We start from the raw sequence: 20186 nt of genomic DNA on the forward strand, positions 1-20186 counted from the left end.
GTTTTTATGTAGGTACATAGGCACCTGACCCATGGGGTGCGCTGTTGCCTTTTTTATGGTTTGTTTTCTTTTATTCATTCATGGGATGATGGTGTCACTGGCTAGGCCAACATTTATTGCCCATGAGAAGGTGGTGGTGAGCTGCCTCCTTGAACCGCTGCAGTCCATGTGGTGCAGGTACACCCACAGTGCTGTTAGGGAGGGAGTTCCAGAATTTTGACTCAGTGACAGTGAAGGAATGGTGATATATTTCCAAGTCAGGATGGTGTGTGGTTTGGGGGGGACTTCCAGGTGGTGATGTTCCCATGTGTCTGCTGCCCTTGTCCTTCCAGATGGTAGTGGTCTTGGGTTTGGAAGGTGCTGGCCAGGATATTCCCCGTGGCAATTTGGGGGCAGGGCCCGCTCGCCGTGGGGAAAATGACGCGGGATGACGTCGGGAGGAACCCCCAATGTCATCCCAGTCCACTTAAATCTTCAAGAAGGCGGGCGGACAGCGAAATCAGCTGTCCGCCCGCTGACCTGTCAATGGCCAATTAAGGCCATTGATAGGCTAATTCACCTTGTTATAGACCCTACCCGTCCAAGCTTAAGGCTGGCGGGCAGGCCAGGAGCCCCAGCGGGCTCCAGATTATTCATGAAACTTCATCCACTGGCAGGATGAAGTTTCATGTCCATTTTTAAAAAATTTAATAAGCTTTATGTGTTTCTTATTAACATATCCCATCTTGTGTGGGCGACTTGTTAATAATTTTAATATTTCTCTATTTTTTTACTTTTCTTACCTGTCAGTAGACTTACTTTGACAGGTGGGGAATCCCTCCACCCCCCGCACAGGAAGCGCAAAATGGTGGATGGCCCTGTTTCGGCGGCTGAGTTCGGCTGCCCGCCATCTGACGGCAAAATTCTGCCCGCTGTCTAAGGAGCCTTGGTGAGTTCGTGCAGTGCATCTTGTGGAAGATACACACTGCTGACATTGTGCGTCGGTGGTGGAGGGAGTGCTATTTTGTGGATGGGGTGCCAATCAAGTGGGTTGCTTTGTCCTGGATGATGTCAAGCTTCTTGAGTGTTGTTGGAGCTGCACCCATCCAGAGAAGTGGAGAGTATTCCATCACACTCCTGATTTGTGCTTTGTAGATGGTGGACAGGCTTTGGGGAATCAGGAGGTTACTCACTGCAGGATTCCGAGCCTCTGACCTGCGCTTGTAGCCACAGTATTTATATGACTAAGTCCAGTTCAGTTTCTGGTCAATGGTAACCCCTAGGATGCTGATAGTGGGGGATTCACTGATGATAATGTCATTGAATGTCAAGGGGTGATGGTTGGATTCTCTCTTGTTGGAGATGGTCATTGCCTCGCATTTGTGTGGCATGAATGTTGCTTGCCACTTGTCAGCATAAGCCTGGATATTGTCCAGGTCTTGCTGTATTTGGACATGGACTGCATCAGTATCTGAGGAGTCGCAAATGGTGCTGAATAGTGGGCACTTCCGGAGGAGGCGGAGATGGATCATCCACTCAGTACTTCTGGCTGAAGATTCTTGCAAATGCTTCAGCCTTATCTTTTGCACTGATGGCTACCCCATCATTGAGGATGGGGATATTTGTGAAGCCTCCTCCTCCAGTGAGTTGTCTAATTGTCCACCGCCATTCACGACTGGATGTGGCAGGACTGCAGAGCTTAGATGTGATCTGTTGGTTGCGGAATCGCTTAGCTCTGTTTATCGCTTGCTGATTATGCTGCTTGGCAAGCAAGTAGCCCTGTGTTATAGCTTCGCCAGATTGACACCCAATTTTTAGGTAGGCCTAGTGCTGCTGCTGGCATGCCCTCCTGCACTCTTCACTGAAGCAGGGTTGATCCCCTGGCTTGGTGGTAATGGTAGAATGGGGATATGCTGGGCCATGAGGTTACAGATTATGGTCGAGTACAGTTCTGCTGCTGCTGATGGCCCACAGCACCTCATGATTGCCCGGCCTTGAGTTGCTAGATCTGTTTAAAATTCATCCCATTTAGCACAGTGGTAGTGCCACACAACACGATGGAGGGTGTCTTCAAATGTGAAGATGGGACTTTGTTTCCACAAGGACAGTGCAGTGGTCACTCGTACTGATACTGTCATGGACAGATGCATTTGCGGCAGATAGGCTGGTGAGGATGAGGTCAAGTGTGCCTTTCCCTCTTGTTGGTTCCCTCATCACCTGCCGTGGACCCAGTCTAGCAGCTATGTCCTTTAAGACTCGGCCAACCCTGTCAGTCGTGGTGTTACCGAGCCACTCTTGGTGTTGGAAATTGAAGTCCCCCACCCAGAGTGCATTCTATGCCTTTTCCACCCCCAGTGCTTCCTCCAAGTTATGTTCAACATGGAGGAATACTGATTCATCAGCTGAGAGGGGACAGTACGTGGTAATCAGCAGGAGGTTTCCTTGCCCACATTTGACCTGATGCCATGACACTTCATGTGGTCCGGAGTCGAAGTTGAGGACTCCTAGGGGACAGCAGATTTCCTTCCCTAAAGGACATTAGTGAACTAGATGGGATTTTACAACAAATCGACAATTGTTTCATGGTCATTATTATACTTTTAATTCCGGATACTTATTGAATTCAAATTCCACTATCTGCCGTCTTGGGATTTGAATCCGGGGAGCACTTGGAACTTGCCAGAGCATTATCCTGGGTCTCTGGATTACTAGTCCAGTGACAATACCACTACACCACTGCCTCCCTGTGTTGACATTAAATGCCGGCATTAGAAATGTTGACAGAAATTGTCATATTATCCATTTTCCCAGTGAGAAGAAGATGGCAAGGATGTAAATGGCTGCAAAAAGTGACAGGAAAAAGATTAAGATGGAATGGGATAGGATTGAGGGAGGGAAGAGGCAGAGGAAATCCTAAACTTGGCTCTCACTGAGGATAGTGCGAGCCACACTGCATCATATTTAATAAGGACAGCCAGAAGCACGGGTATATTGCCTGTATTCTCCAGAGTAATATGATGCAAACATATTTTGACATGATACAACTCCAAGAAAATCTTTTCACCTCCCACAAATCCATTTGCCATGGTACATCTCTCTGCTTTACCAGGCAAAATAGTCATGCAACTATCAAGGTTCAGCTAGTGTTGCATGAATGTTTCTACACAGCTCTGGTTCCTAGGATATATAGAACCACAGAAATTTGCAACCATTCAGTCAATCATGCTTGTGCTGGCTTTTTTCTAGAGCAATCCTAAACTAATCTAATTGCCCTGCTCGTCACCTGTAGTCCTTCATTTTCCTCTGGTTTAAATGTTTATCCATGTTTCCCTTAAAGAATAGGGGGATGGGAGGAGCTGCATTCATACTAATGTAGTTTTAAATGTTGTCTGTTGTTATTATGTTTTACCTTTCACCCTACTTTCCTCCCATAGTTACCAGTCTTCTGCAACATAGTTTTCCTAGCCCACATCTTCATCATTCAGCCAAAATAGCAAAATTGGTGAATGAATTTTATGACTAAATCATGTTGCTAATTCACACTAATTTGTTCTATACACCACTAGCAACACTGGGCCAGAAATTTCCCCCCACTGGGGGGGGTTGTGCGGGGGCAGGCACAAACCCGATCTGCGCCCTCAATCGGGGACGCGCCGATATTTTACATGGGCGGGCCAATTAGGGTCCAGTGTGACGCTCGCCCGGAAGCACTGAGCGCTCCCTGTGCAGGCAGGGGGGTGGATTCCCTGAGAGGTTCCCTGCACTTTTTCACGCATGTGCACGAAAGAGCACTCTCATGTGACACTATCATATGAGCTGGAACGTGTCAAAGAATAAATGTATAAATTTTTATTAGATTTTAAAACACTGCTGGTGGATGAGGTTTCACGAAAAATGCGAAGGCCGCCAACCTTAAGGTTGGACGGGCAGCTCATTAAATTGAATGAATTAGGTTTTAAATGGCCTTAATAGACCTTTGACAGTTCGGCGGGCGCACAGCCGAGTTGGCTGTGTGCCCGCCGAACTGAAAATCTAAATGACACGCGGTGATGTCGGGACGCCCACCTGACGTCACCACATGTCATTTTACACGTCGGCGAGCAGGCCCTGCCCCCGCTCGCCGACTGGAGAATTCTGCCCCAGATCTGGTCAACCTTTACTGATTATTTTTATTTCTCCTTCCTTGGCAGGAGTGGACAGCAGATTTTTCTATAAATGATCATATCATTTCCAACTGTACAGACTGTCAACTAGGATTCAACTGGCTACCTGGCAATTGGGCATATATCAACCGCTTATAAACTCAACAGACCTTCGTGATGATGACAAATGTCCTTGAAGACAAATACAACGCATGTTCTATGGTGCTGAATCATGTCAAATAACTAAATTATCTGCTAGCCTGCAGACTTTGAGTGTTGTTGATGACAATCCTCTGAAGGAGCTGGAATTGTACCTGGTACAATACATCATGCAGGTGATATGACCGTGAATATTTTTGTTTTGGTTTGAATAAATTAATCAACCGTGTGTCGGGAAAAAAACCTTCAATTTTTTAAAATGACAAACAACAGAACATAGATCCAAAAGTTGCTCTCTTAGTGAGGAAAGGGTCTCTAGACTCATTTTCACATTTAATCCAAAATAATGGACAGATAGGGTAATTGTGTTTCGAGTTTCAAAGGAAGCATTCACACAGGTAGCTTTTGCATACGAATGCATGTCCCATTATATCCTTTAAGGGAAATGTGGATAAACATTTAAATCAGAGGAAAATTAAGGGCTACAGGTAAAGAGCAAGATGATGGGATTAGTTTTAACCACCAAGGAGGCAGGGACACCCGGGACACTTTAATCCAATGAACCTTCAGCTAGCTCCACGCAAATGGATCAGGAGGACCAGCCTTGCCTGGCGCTTCCATAGTCAGCACCTAAGTGCTAAATCTGCCACTTTATCAGCTGCAACTAAGGGCTTTGGACATAAACTTCAATGTCCACTCAAACACTCATGACATGTATCTAAAACATACAAATGCAGAACAAAGGAGTCACCCTCAGCCATGATAACACATCTGGTTTAATTTTCTCCATCATAAGGTCTCACATAATAAAAACAAAACGTTTTTCAACCAAAAACAAATAATAATTCCCTAATCTAGGGCCAACACAAAAGCACCAGTGAGAAATCCGTGGCATGCCTAAGGTACCTTATGCTTACGTTTATGGGTGCTACATCTTGGTGCCGCCCCATCGCTTGGAGTGGCTTCTGAAACAGCCTGCTGACTCTGCTGTCCTGTTGGCCTCGATGACCTTGGCGATTGTCCTCTGGTCCGTAGAGCCTGTGCTGGCCCCGCCTGGGAGGGATCTGCCAGGTCCACAGCTGGCATTTCCCCAGTCGTCGCAGCCTCACCTGATGAAGTGGTCACTGGGAGAGAGGCGGAGCAGCTGTTGCCCTCATCCGGAGCACCGTGAGAGGAGTCCGCAGAAACGATAGGCAGCTGCTCCGTCAACGTGAGGTTGTCCTGGACCTCCCAGCTCACCGTCGATGGATGGGCAACGAGCTGGGAAGCTTAAAGCCCACACCATCTTCCACATTGGCATTTACCAGCTCTGACCACTGGCGCTGTGAGGGCTTGCAGGTCCGAGCGTAACCCCAGAAGAAGCTGCTTGTTCTCTTGGAAGCCCCTCTCCACGAGAATTGCCGTTCTCTCCATGGAAGAAGCATGACACTCTGCCATGAGGCTCATAGCATCACTGATGCTCCGCGTGGACTCCTCCACCATGGACACCAAGTGAAGCGTCATCTCATGTAACACTCCCAGATGCTCCTGCACACCCGGCCGCATTTCCTGCAGCTGCTGCATTGCGGGCGACTCCAGAGGCACATCATCACGCCCCAACTCAGCATGTGCCTGGTCCCCTGCAGTCCTCCGGCTGCTTACGCCATCAGCACTCTCTGTCTCTGCCAGCTCCTCCAGCGACTGTGAAGTGCCCTCTCCGCTGTGCCCTGGGACACGAGCCGATGTTGCAATTGCTACCGATGTGCTAGTATCTGTGCTGGTGCCTGCCCCGCAGAAATGGTGTGACGCAGGTGACAGTTGAGGGCCCTCAGGTGTGAGAGAGGGCATCTGCAATTGCTCCTGGTCGACAGGTTCTGATGATGCTAAAAATAACAACAAGGACAGTGGATCAGTTAGCGTGCACACAGTGATGCACTTCATCCCTTTCCCCCAGGCTCATTATATGCTCAACCTTCCAGAACCTATGGAGACGAATATTGGTGGGGTGGCAAATGGTCAGGAGGAGACCCAAACATTACAGGCAGATACAGACAGGCTGGTCAGATGGTCTAAGGAATGCCAAATGGAATGTTATGTTGATAAGTGTGAGGTGATGCACTTGGGCAGGAGAAACAAGGTACGGAAATACACGAGGAATGGTAAGACTGTGGAAAGTAAGGAGCATCAGAGGGACCTTGCCGGGCATGTCGACAGGCCCGTTAAGGTAGCAGGACAGGTACATAAGGCGTTTAAGAAGGTAAATGCCATACTTGCTTTTATTAGCTGAGGAACAGAATATAGGAACAGGGAGGTCATGTTGCAAGTGCAGAAAACGCTGCCTAGGCCACAGCTATAGTTCTGCATGCAGTTGTGATATGCGCTTCACGGGAGGGATGTGATTGGAGTGGAGAGAGTGCAGAGGTCACTGACCAGGATACATGCTGGGCTGGAGAGTTGGAGTTATGAGGAGACATAGCATAGACTGGGGATATTTCATTTGCAGCAGAGGAGATTGAGGTGTCACATTATTGAACTTTATAACATTATGAGGGGCATAGGTAGGGTCGACAGAAAGGAACTTTTCCCCTTGGCGGAGGAATGAGTAACCTGGTGACATTGATTTAAGGTAAGGGGCATGAGGTTGACAGGTGAGGTGATGAGGAACTTTTGCACACAGTAATGTGGGACGCACTGCCTGAAAGGGTGGTGGACGCAGAAACCCTGTTGTAATAAGTACTTGGATGTGCAGTTGCGATGCCATGGCATACAAGGCCATGGGGATAGTGCTCAGAAATGGGATAAGGTGACTTTGGAAGGTGGTTGACACGCGCATCTTTGAAGGGCTGAGGGACCTTTGTCTATGACCCACACCTCTGATTCTATCAGTCTGTGAATGAGCAATGTTGCAACAATAACGATTTAAACAGTCATCAGTGCTATGGATGGTGGGAAGACAGAGCGGATGTCACTGTGCACCTCAAATACCTGGCCGTTCCACCCCAGCCTCACCGACGCCTGTGGACCTGGGTGCATGGCGCCTCTCAAGCTCCAGGGCCTCCTGCTCGAATCGGCTCAAAATTATCAGCTGGGCCTGGCCGCCTCCAGTCCACAAACACTCACAGGCATTGTGACCATTTTTCTCCTGAAAAACAGAGAAGACCATTCATTGCAGCTAATCGCACATGGACTCTGTGCACGTGCATGCCGCACCCCAACCACAGTGGCCCATATCAGGCCTCCAGTGCCTCCTCTCCACGCTACTGCTGATCAGTCACAAAAAGATAGTACGCCTGCTCCCAACCCCCCCACCCCCCCAAAGGCCACCTTGGACAAATTCTGCGTCCATCACTTTAGGAAACACACGGTCTTGCTCCCATAGCAAGGAGGCGCAACTACGTGCAGTGTCGAGGGCAGCAGATGGCTCTTGGCCATGAGACCTTGAGGCTCCCCTTCCACAATCTCATCACCATGAATAGGCCATGTGTTGGAGTTCTGAGTATATGGCTAGCTGCATTTCCTGCAGGTTGCCCCCAGACTAGTCATGTGCAACTAAGAGCAATACATGGTGCAGGGGAGAACCCATCTCCTCATGAACCACTCAGGCTGATGTAAGCGTGGGCACTATCTGCTTGCTCACCCAATGTACGAGAAATGCCCAACATGATTCAATGCAGTAAAGACAAAAAGGCTTGGGGGGTGGGGGCCCTGAAAGGCTAAGGCGGTATACCTGCTGGGTTAAATGCCCAACACCAACATGGCACTCACCCTTCCAGAGCACAAGAAATCATTGAAGGCTTACGGCACTGGATCCAGGTGCATCGCACCACATCGCAGGAGCTCACCACCTCCGCCAACTCCTCCCAGGCATGTTTGGTCATGTGGGGGGGCCTCCTCCTCCTATCCTGGAGAACCAGCACCTCCCACCGTACTGCCACCTCCTCGAGGAGGGCAGCAAAGCAATCACCAGAAAAGCGAGGGGCACAATGGCCCCCCACTGGCCTACCCTGCAGCCTGCCCTGCTCCTGTGGCAGACCCTGCAGCCTGCCCTGCTCCTCTGCCCTTCCCTCCAGAGTGCCCTGCTGAGCAGACCCCCTGCGGTTGGATCTCCAGGTGGCCACTGTGAACAGCCTACAGGAGGCTGCCAGACCTTCTTTTAAACAGACTGCCGGGTCGTCATTGGACCCGGCAGTCTGTGCACGCCAGCCGCAGCCTGCACACTCCCGCTATCCACGGGAGTTGGAAATGCGCTGGGCGGGCCTTAATTGGCCCGCCCGTGCAAAATGGCAGCATGGCCCCGATCGGGTCCGCGGCCGCCCCTGCTCCGCCCACCCATCAAACAGAAAATTTTGGCCAATATGTCCTAGGAAACAGAGCTGTGTAGAAACATTCATGCAATACAAGTTGAATCTTGATAATTGTATGACTATTTTGCCTGGTAAAGCAACAGATCAATAAAGATCGTGTTTAGTTAAAGATTGAAGCATCCATCAATTTGCATTTATCTAATTTGAACATTACAGTCCAAACATCTCTCTTTAATGCATGCTGTCACAATTAAATTGTAATTTCCAGTGATGAGGTGGCTATTCGCCATCTTTGGTTTATTGAAACCATCTCAGGACCGTGGCAGGGTAAATAGTATCACACACAGTATCAAAAATATTCTTGTTATTTATTTAGAAGGTACGTGAGGAGGAGGAGCAGGTTCTTTCCTAGTCAAGATATTGTGCAGAGTGATATGCTTCAAGGTCTCTTCCAATGCTGTCCTAAAAATGGCATCTTCTGATACTTTGGAGTGACTTCTTTCAATCCTTCATTAATTAATTCCTTTCTCTGCCTCACTAAATGATTCAAAAATTATTTGCATGTTTTCTTTGGTGAGATGAGTGCAAAAATACGATATTCTTACATTTTCACTTGGTTTTAGATGCACTATAATTACCTTTGCCATAGGCTTTTCCTTTATAAGTTTGGCACTAAATATATGCAAACCAGCTGTGCTTTTGTGGGATTTGAACAGTTGTTAAAAACATTCTCAAGGCAACTTTAGCATAATATGGAAGATGCCATGAAATCGGCTCATAAGTTGCCTCTTCATTATCAAATTGCCATAATTTTCAGTAATGAGGTTGCAGAATACAGAAGCAGTTCATAGAAAGTTTACATCAACAAATGTAAGTCTCCAAATTTAAAAAAAACCCATCACTTCTGAAAGTGTTGATTGAGCTGTTATAAGGTACTAACATTGACAGCAATAGTTAATGGTGATCCCTAACACTGATGGTGGTATTCTGTTATTTGTGCTTTCTGACACTGACTTCCTGCCTCCCAACGAATGTTCTAACATTGAAATTAGTGGTCCCCCCACTGTCATGTAGTAACACTAACTCTTCTGCTGTGTATTAAGATAGATAGTAACTTTACCATCTGCAGACATGTGCTAACACTGACAGTAATATAACTCTGCCAGTTTGATAATAACACAACACTGAAAGTTACATTATCACAATAGTGTGTACTAAGGCTACACTGCTCATTTGGTGCAATAAAACACAGACAGTAATAATATTTGCATTTGTATTTGTACTTATATGCTGCACTATTATCTCTAGTGCTCCCCCCAGCTTCTATCCTTGGCTTCCTCCTATTTCTCATCTACATGCTGCCTTTCAATAACATCATTCAAAAACACAGTGTAAGCTTCTCCATGTATACTGACAACACTCAGTTTTACCACACCACCACCTCTCTCGAACCCTCCGTTGTCTCGAAATTGTCAGACTGTTGTCAAACATCTCGTGCTGGATTAGCAGAAATTTCCATTAACTAAATATTGGGAAGACTTCAAACATTAAGCAGAATTTTACGTTGATTGAACAGGCATGCGCCTGACTTGAATGCATGTGAAATTGCGCAAAATGACGTCGGGCATGCATCCAGATGTCATTATGCTCATGAGTAATATTGAGGTCGGCGGGCATGCGTGGGAGTTGGAGCCGTGCCCGCTGACAATTAAAGGGCCAATTCAGGCCATTAAAAACCCTATTGTCCATGATTTTACATTGCCCGTGTGATTTTGCATTCGTCGCACTGGCAAAACAGGCAGGCAGGCAGCCCGTTTTTAACGAAACCTCACTCAAGCAGGGGATGAAATGTCCAGGGTGAAATATAATAAAACAAGATATCTGGGGACTGATATTTTTTGAGTTCTGCTGTCAGGTGCTTGAATGTGTTGCATAGACACAGTTTGGTGCATTTAATCTGTACAGGTCTGCAGCTCCCTGAGGGCAGCTCCACAGTGGCTGTCTGCTTTCAGGGAGCTCACGAGAACCGCCCACCGCACCCTTGCTTTTGTCAGTGCACACCACCCTCCCCCCCCACCCCGTAGCGCTGAGGCTTTCTCAGCACATGTTTCACGCTGGCTGGCCAGTGAAATTGCGCTCGGGGGCCGATCGCGGGCGGAAGCGCATTTCGTGTCTGCATCTGGGCCTGCCGACTTGGTGCACACGCCAAGTGTGAAATTCAGGCCATTGTCTTCGGTCCCTGCCAAGGACTGAAGCTTTGTTCCCTAGCTTTGGACTCCATTCTTCTCGTTGGCAACATTCTGAAGCTGAATCAGTCTGTTCAAAATCTTGGTATCATGTTTGACCTCAAGTCGAGTTTCTGACCACATATCTATGCCATTGCTAAGATCGCCTATTTCCAACTCCATTATATCATTCGGTTTCACCCTACCTCCACTCAACTACTGCCAAAGCCTTCATCCGTACTTTTGTTACCTTTAGACTTGACTATTCCAAAGCGTTCCCAGACAGCCTCTCCATTAACTTGAGGCTATCCAAAACTTTGCTGCTGGTGTCCTAGCCCGCACTGGGTCCTGTTCATTCATCAACCCTATGCCTGCCAACCAACAGTAGCTCCTGGTTAAGCAATGTCAGTTTTAAAATTCTTATCCTAGTTTTCAAATCCCTCCGTGGCCTCATCCCTGCCTATCTCTGAAATCTCCTCCAGCTCTACTACTTTCCAAGATATCTGCATTCCTCCAATTCTGTTCTCTTGGGCATCTCTGATTTTATTCGCTCCACAATGCCTTCAGTTGCCAACACAATAAGCTCTGGAATACCCTCCCTAAACCACTCCACCTGTCTACTTCTTCTTTCTTTGAGATGGTTCTTAAAAGCTAGCTCACTGACGAAGCTTTTCGCTATCTGTGCTAATATCCCTTATGATGTCAAATGTTTCTTTATAATGCTCCTTTGAAGCACCATTTTGCTACATTAAAGGTGCTATATAAGTATAGGTTGTTATTGTTTCATGCCCATTAATACCCCTAAACACCCACAATAATTTTTCTTAATCTTAGTGTAAAGATACCAATGTTGGAGGTGAAATTCAACTTTGCCAGGGTTCACAACAGGCAGTATTGTAGCTGATTGGCCATGCGTTATACACCCTGTCCGATTTTTCTTTCCATTGATTTCAATGAGCTGATCTGCTGCCACCTATTTTGCATCCCAGCCATCATTTAATTTTGCCATCACTGGCTAAGAAATTTGACTTGCGCCCAAAACAAGCTCATGTGGCAGCCCTTGCTGGCTCAGTCCATGAGACCATATATAATTCTGACCCAAAACTTTGGAATATATTTTTGCACCATTTTAACACTATCCCTGGAAGTTCTTCTTTAAGGAAGTTGATTAAAAGTGTTGAAGCTCAGGATTGATACCATGCCTGAATATGTCACTAAAAAAAAACTCACCAGACATGGAAGCCCGTCGTTCTCTCTCCATCTGTTCATGCCGTTGTTCCATTAGTTGCCTAGAGAAGTTTTTCAAAACAATTACAGGGATGCTCCATTTTAATGTTCCTATGATTCAATTTATTTCTTTCATTTTTTTGAATAATGAATAACCAAACTTTGATCCATCACTAAAACCAGATAGGTAATAATAACCAAGAAATGCAAATCTTAATTTACATTATTTAAGGGTTTTAAGACATATGTGATAAATTAATATTTTATATCACTGCTTAAACTCACTACCTTGAGAATCACCAGAGAGAGAAATTCAACTTTCCAACTCATAATAAAAGCTTTAGAGATCATTTCAATTTATGATAATGAGAAAACGATGGTAACACCATATTGTACCTCAAAGCTATGACGGATCTATTTTGTTCTTCATACTTCCCCACTTTGGGGAATATGCAAATGTTGTGTCCACCAAGCCACTCATATGGCTGTCAGTATAGGCTAGATTTCTGCTTTCACTGCTTGGTTGATAATCTGGTGGAGTAGATCACTCACTTGTTGTAGAATTGAAAACAATGAAAATTGGGCTGGTTCTACAAAGGTTGGGAAGTCCACTCTGCCAGATTACACTTCAAGCAATGAAGACAAAATGTATCCCCATATCTCCTTTCAAAATGACACCTCAGTCAAATAACTCACCAGTCATTTACCTTTAGAGCCCTGATCCTAATTCAGTCTTGACTGGTGGGATGAAATTCTCCTCTTACTGAAAATTCTGCATTTTGTAACAGAAATGACTTCAAACAGTGATGACCTAGTTTTCGGTACTTTTCATAACATAAAACCGACCATATTTAGCCCAAAACTGTCTCACTTACAGGTCATAAGGGTCAATGGTAAGAAAATTGGAAATTGTAAATTGCTGCAGTCAGAGATTTTGCGATGTTGGATTTGTGATTACAGTGTAGTAGGGAGCTTTGCTCTGCAGTGAACCACTACCCAGCCAGGCTATGTTGCACAGTTACATTGGTATAAAAAGTTGACAATTTCTCAGCTTTCCAATATTAATTTATGCAGTTTGATCATCAAAAAATTAACCAGAAACAACACTTTAGAAACAAAGCAATCAGGTTTGCTATCAGTAAAGTTATAGTGTGAGTTGTTCTGGAACTCTAGTCTAAGGGAAACTGGTTTGAATGGGTTGGTTAACAAGTGCAGCTAAATGCAGTTGTAACAAGGACGTATGCTTTCCGTTATCCTTACTAATGCAAGAGCACAGAATGACTGAGAAGTTATACTTGGGTGCCAAGTATAAGTCATAGGCAAATTGTTGATTTTCTATACCTCAATTGGTGGCCTAATTGACCTGGTTCAGAAATGAGCCTGAAGCTTCATTTGAATTTCTGCATTTAATGTTGAACAATTATTTTATTATAATAATAATAACTTGTGAACACTAAGTATTTGTGGATAATTTTAAAATCTTGGTACTGTTGTTAATACTGACAATATGGAATATATTATTTGTCAAATATTTTCCACCACATATTTGTTGCTTATCATTGCTTATTTACATTCTCAACAGCTGCAGCTGTATCAGCCCTGTTCTAAGCTACAATCCAACCCTGGCTGCTGAATTTTGAGATTGTTCTATTGCTACTGTATGAGGATTTACTTCAGTTTCTTCTCTGCAGTCTGCATCACTCAAATGTGGAAAATACAAAACGAGGCCAACGCTTTCAGTAAGAACTTCAGAAACTTGAAAACCCTGAATGAATTGATTTTTACTTACAAATTTATTTATTTCTGTTAATAGTGACAATCTTGCAGTCACCTTGCTTATGCATTGAAAAATACCAAGGTTTATAACACAGCTAAATGCAGCAGGGATTATTTAAAACAATTGGAACATTTAAAAGCAATTGGTACAGCGTAGCAGCCCGCTTGTACTTCAATATGCTGTTTCACCAAGTGGAAAGATATCAGTTTGAATCTACAATCTCCCAATCTCATGCTGTTGGGAGAAAGCACCACCTGAAGGGCAGATGCAGCTTCACTTTGTTTTACTGAGGAGTCAAGTCACCATTTCTCAGGCTAGAAAGGTTTTAGGAAGCGATAACCTCCTCATGCACCCTGATCACTATCCAGTACCCCATGACAGAAGTGCATGGGTGTCGCCAGCAAGTGAGGAGATGATCAGATTCAGCTCGGGCATTGATCACAAATCAGATAACCTTTCCACACTTGCTGCCAAGGCTTTTACAGAAATAATGGCTATTAAGGTGGGATACTACTGCCCCTGAAATCACATCCTAAAAAGGAAGGTGGTACTTTGGGAGAACATGAGAGGGGGAAAATTATGAACGAAAACTGGGGAGAAAAATAATCTTTAAAGGTGTAGTGCTGGAGGATAGGAAAACAGCTAACATAACTCTAATTTTTAAAAGAGATACAAGACTGTTGCATTTTTGGGTCTCCTTACTGTTTCATTCCAGATATTTTTGGCTTCCATGTTTCCAACTATCTGTTAGGTGAATCTAGCTCCTTTTCCCCAGAATGAGTGTTTTTACTTACTTAGATATCATAATAAATTTGTATTATTCCCAGGGTTTAATAGACAACCCTCTTCAGGTTATTTCATTTGCTGGTTTTATATCCTGTGCTTTTGAAAGAATCAAGGATGTGAGCAATGCTGACAAGGCTACATTTATTGTCCATGCCTAGTAACTCTGAGAAGATGGATTTTTCTCCTTGAATTTTTGTATCATTGTGGTGATAGTACCATGACGATGTTAGGTAGGGTGGTGATGATGATGTAATAACTAACAGGGAACAGACAATAGAGTTCCAACAATATTATTGCTCTTCTCAGTGGGAGAAGTTTTAGGAAGGGAGGTGTTGTCTTAGTTACTGTGGTGAGTTGCTCCAGCACACCCTGTGGTATATACATATTGCAGCCACAGTGCACTGTTTATGGGGGAGGTGGACATTGAGTTCAATAGCAGTGGTGGAAAAGGTTTAAGGGAGGCATTTTTAAACGTTCAAAAACATTAAGAAGCAGACAGTTTAAACCCTGATATGTTCTAGAGTGCCACAAACTCTAGAACATGGGACACAAGCTCATGATTGAGCGGAAGGTGCACAAACAGTTCAGACTTAAGGATTTCAAGCTGAGGTGGTGAATATGTGAAATGGAGTTTCCGGGAAAACAATGGATTGAATAGTGTGGATGGATATTTGAGAGGGTTGAGACAAACAGATGGGCTGCAATCTCTCCTGGTTCTGTGCTTTCCTATGTGCTGAAGAATGTACTTAGTCATCTGACTCGGACTCAGCAGATTGCTGGCCTCCAGCAGTCCTCCGAGTGCCAGAAACCTGCCGCCACCTGCTGTGGATCAAACAGTGTGACGTGCTCACCAGATTATGACTCCGAGGCTACTCAAGAACTAGGTCCCACCGAGATGTGTGTCTCTGCACTGGTGGTGGGTGTAGGTGAGCATTGTGACGGGTCTTCAATTAGGGTGTCATCAGATTCTTCTTCGGGGCTTAAGTTGAGGACCTGGGTCGTGGACCCCCTCGGCTGCTTCCCAGGTGTGCCTGCGAAATCAAGACGAGATAATTAGTGCATGGGACTGCGGAACAGGGGAACTCACTCACAGCATGGGTGTCTGATGGATGTTGCATTCCTGGATGCTCACTTGGTTGAATACTGCCAACCTCACCGTCAGCACAGGAATGGTTCAGATAGTCAGCTGGATGACTTTATTATCAAAGTCTGTGAGGATCTTGATGTCAGGCATTCCTCCATCAGTCTGCAACCTCTCCCTTTTGTTGTGTGCCAGCTTGTCCTGCATGAGGACAGATAGAGAGAGTGTAAGCAGGATGCCTGTCAGGTCAGATGAGAAGGATGCCTGGCATGTGTGGATGGTGAGTGGTGCCATGAACGGGATGAGGACATGATCCGCAGGGCAGATGAAGGAGTGTATGAGAGAGTGAATGGTCATGTCCCTTCAATTGGCAGTGATTGAGATCCCTGTGGATTGTGATGCGTTTGTGAGTGTATGAGTTGAGGGTGATGAGAAGAGTGACTTACCCTGGTGGAATGGAGGAGATCATTCATCCTCTTTCAGCACTGGGTGGCTGTCCTCTTTTGCAGGGCGTTGGCGCTGACCACCACTGCCACCGCCTCCCATGCTGGATTGGTGACCTTGCGTGCAGGTCTTCACCCATAGCTGGGGTACAGGACTTCACGGCAGGGCTCCACTGCGTCCAGTAGGCACCCGAGGGAAGTGTGACTAAATTTGGGGGCATCATGTTTCCTCCCTTTGGCAGCCTTGACTTTGCAGCAGCTTTCGATCCCTTAGAGAGTGCTAGCTCTGTGCAGGGGTGGCCTTTAAATATGGTACCCGGATCACTGACGGCCTGAGGTGATGGCGCGGTGGGTGAATCAGACGCTGCTCCACCAGTGATCCGGCATGTTTCCTGGGAATGCTGGGAATGGGATGATACGGTGTGAAAACCCGCCATTGCGGCCGGCAGGTAAAACGTCCTTTTTCCCACCCAATACCGCACTTTGTGCAAATCTGGGATGATTCTACCCTACGTCTGAGAAGCAGGGGAAGGATTAGGTCAATTATGGAGTCAGGTGTGGGGTCTCAGGACACAGAGCAGATCTGGGCGAAAATATTTTTAAATTAACTCACCAACTAGAAATGGGGTTTTGGTATGAAAATTGGGATTAGGATCAATTTTAATTTAATCATGCAGCTTTTTAAAAAATTTGTTCATGGGTTGTGGGCATTTTTGGCAAGGCCAGCATTTGTTGCTCATCCCTAATTGCCCTTGAGAAGGTGGTGGTGAGCTGCCTTCTTGAGCTGCTGCAGTCCATCTGGTGCAGCTACACCCAGGGTGCTGTTAGGAAGGGAGTTACAGGATTTTGACTAGAGACGGTGAAGGAATTGTGATATAGTTCCAAGTGAGGATGGTGTGTGGATTGGAGGGAAACTTACAGCTGGCAGTCTTTACAGGTATCTGCTGCCTATTCCTCTTAGATGGTAAAGGTCGCAGGTTTGGAAGATGCTGTCAAAGTTGGCTTGGTGAGTTACTGCAATGCATCTTGTATCAGCCTGTCGAAACACCAGAACCCCAGGGAAAACACTGATTGATTGACAGCTCTGTCTCTCTGGTCTATGCTGTCAATTTCACAATGTTTATTTATGGAGGATAGAGGTTTCAAGTGCTTGCAGTTTCAGCTATTGATACTTTAAAGAGTCTGGATGATTGATACTTTTCTTGAGTTGTAGTAAAAAGGAGTTTTTTAAAAATAAATTGCTAAGTTATTAATGAATGACTGTTTTTAAACCTTTTTTTTTAAACACATCCTACTGTCACTATAGCATTCATTGTTTCTAAACAGTTTATCATGGGTGAATAGGCATAGAAGTGCCATACCTTGGCATGGGGGCTTGAAGGGTCATAGGGAGTGGGTGGGGGGCATACTTTGGTGTGAGGAGCTATAGGGGTATATGGGGAAATACCTGGGCATGGGGGGTGCAGGAGGAACTTACCTTTCCAAAGGTTCCCTCATTCAGACTATGGTTCACAACACCTCTGAGATGCCGTGAACCACGACTCTTTGAAAAGCTGGCCGGACTCCATGGGCAGGATTTTCCCTTCGTCGGGCAGGCGGGCCCGGGAGCAGCCGCAAAGCGGACCGTGCCCGTGATCGGGCCCTGACTGCGATTTCATGCTGGCGGGTCAATTAGGCCTGCCCAGCGTGAAATGTGGCTCCACACTGGCCAAGAAGGGCCAAGCAGGGGCATGTCGCCATTGGAACCGGCGGCCGGTTTAAAAGCGGCCCAGGCAGCCCCTGAAGACTGCTATGGAAGATGTTCCCCGAGTCGACACTATGGACCTGAGTGCACCTGGACACGGCAGGCAGGAGGGCAGGTCGGATGGGCACTCGGACCCCCGCTCCTCTGATGAGTGCCTTGCCATCCTCTTAGAGGAGCTGGCTGCCAGGAGGGCACCCCTGTCCCTAGGTATGGGAGGAGGAGGCCACTGCACCTCACCAAGAGGGAAGGGGAGGAGGTGGCAGTGCTGGTCAGCAGCTGTGACATGGTGCGGCGCTCCTGGGTGCAATGCTGGAAGCGCTTCAATGACCTAATGTGCTCAGGAAGATTGAGTACCATGTTGGCATGGGTCAGTGTGCAGATATGTTAAGGCCTGGCCATTCCCCTGTGGACCTCAGGGGAGCTAGAGTCTGAGAGCCAACTGTCAATCACGCTGGAGCTGGGCAAGGGGGGTGAGCACCGGCTGCTTGGACCGAGTGTCTAGCGACATGAGGGCCATGTCTTGGATGTGCCCGGCTAGGTGCTCCTCAGCTGGGGCTGGCCAGGCTGCAATGGCGTTGCATGTACAGAGTGGACTAATAAATGCTCCTCTGTTGTTTCAGGAGAAAATGGTCCACAACAACATAGAAAGGTCGTGGACCAGCGGAGGCCCCGCTACCTCCTAATCCTCTCGAGGTATGAGCAAGATGCCCTAGAGCTCGAAAGCTGGCATGGCCCATGCGCAACTGGGAGTGGAGAAGCGGGCTGCGAGATGAAGGTAAGAGTGCAGTGCACAGGAGTGAGAATTTCGGCTTGTGCAACCATTCTAGCATAGTCTCTTCATTGATGTGAACCTCGAACCTAGAGTCCCTGCTGGTCATTGGAAGAAGAGGGCACCATGATGCAGATCTCCATTGTCTCACCAGGGTGCCTGGCATGCACAGTGACAGTGTGATGACTTTAATTAATGACATCTCCTTCTTCTCCATTTTAGGTTTGCCAGCAGGCATTCGATCTCCAGATCCTGAAGGGCCATCCCTAACACCGGAAGACCACCGGGCGTCATTTACACCTATGTCAAACCCGCTCTTTGAAGTAGGCACCAGCGCAGATACCAACACCTCGGTGGGCATTAGAGTGGAGGCTAGTATCTCGGTGCACATTGGGGAGGGAACTTCACAATTGCTTGTGGTGCAGGCGGAGGCAGAGAATGCCCAGGAAGCCGACAGTCAGAGGAGGCTCTGGGGACCAGGACGATGCTCAGTTGAAGGCTGATGAGCCTCTAGAGTCGTCCATTAGGCAGCAGATGCAGGATGTCCAGTGAGATGTGCGGGAGGATCTGGTGGAGATCCATAAGAGCATGCGTGCCATGCTCTCTGTGAAGCCGAAGCGTGAGCACTGCCGTGACTGTCATGGCCGAGGTCATTGCCTCCTCCATTGAGAGAGCGGCGACTCTCATGGAGAGGCTGCTCTTGGGACAGAATGAGGGGTTTCTGGGGTTGCGCTCGGACCTGCAAACCCTCACACAGGCACTGACCTCAGGTGGTCAGTGTCAGTGTGGGAGATGGTTGAGGCACCCAGTATCCCAGCTAGGTGCCTGCCCATTAATGGTGTGCAGGGAGGTCCAGAGTGGCCTCACATTGGCGCATGAGCTGCCTGTTATCTCTGCGGGCTTCTCACAGGGTGCTCTGGATGATGGCAGCAGCTCCTCTGCCCTTCTGCCAGTGACCGTGGCGTCTGATGAGGCTGCAGTGACTGGGGAGATGCTAGCCGTGGCACTGGCCGCTCCTTCCCAGACAGGGCCAGCACAGGCTCCACTGGCCAGAGGACGGCTGCCAAGGTTATCAAGGCCAATAAGACAGCAGAGTCAGCAGGCTGCCTCTAATGCCGGTGCCAGCGAGGAGGGAGCACCTAGTACTCGCAAATGTAAGTTAAAGGCAACATGAGCACAAGAGGGACAGGTCATGGGTGATTTTATGTTCATTTTTGTTTACTTTATGTATATTGGTCTGATGTTAAATACCAGAAACATTTCTGTTAAGATTATTGAACTGTCAGAATGACATAAATTGTGTTTTTGCCATCATGGCCTGAGTATGCTTCAACTTCTTATTTCATTGGTGCGGGGAATGCCTGTATGTAATGCTGGGCGTAGGTGCACAGGCACTGAGTGCTCTTTGGGTTCAAATTAAAGGGTCTTTTCAGAGATCCGGGATGGAGACGGTAGCCCAGGCCTGTGATTGAAGCTGATCTTTGGTAGCCGGGCTGAAGGAGCATTGGGTCAAAGCGTCCCTGCTTCCTTGCACTGAGATATAACTCCACACCCTCAGTGTTCTCCTCATC

The 20186-nt window shown here is 46.9% G+C and overlaps 1 protein-coding gene across 12 annotated transcripts in view; it reads right to left on the reverse strand.

The window, feature by feature from the left end:
• Positions 1-20186, reverse strand: part of LOC144693065 (ena/VASP-like protein) — a 329238-nt gene that overhangs the window by 52454 nt on the left and 256598 nt on the right. For all 12 annotated transcript variants that reach the window (XM_078562400.1, XM_078562402.1, XM_078562397.1 and 9 more), the window contains one exon: positions 12019-12077. In XM_078562400.1, the coding sequence (XP_078418526.1) occupies positions 12019-12077 (59 nt within the window). The remainder of the gene's footprint in view (positions 1-12018; positions 12078-20186) is intronic.

This window comes from Cetorhinus maximus, chromosome 18 (assembly GCF_964194155.1).
Source record: "Cetorhinus maximus chromosome 18, sCetMax3.hap1.1, whole genome shotgun sequence".
Lineage (NCBI taxonomy): Eukaryota > Metazoa > Chordata > Chondrichthyes > Lamniformes > Cetorhinidae > Cetorhinus > Cetorhinus maximus.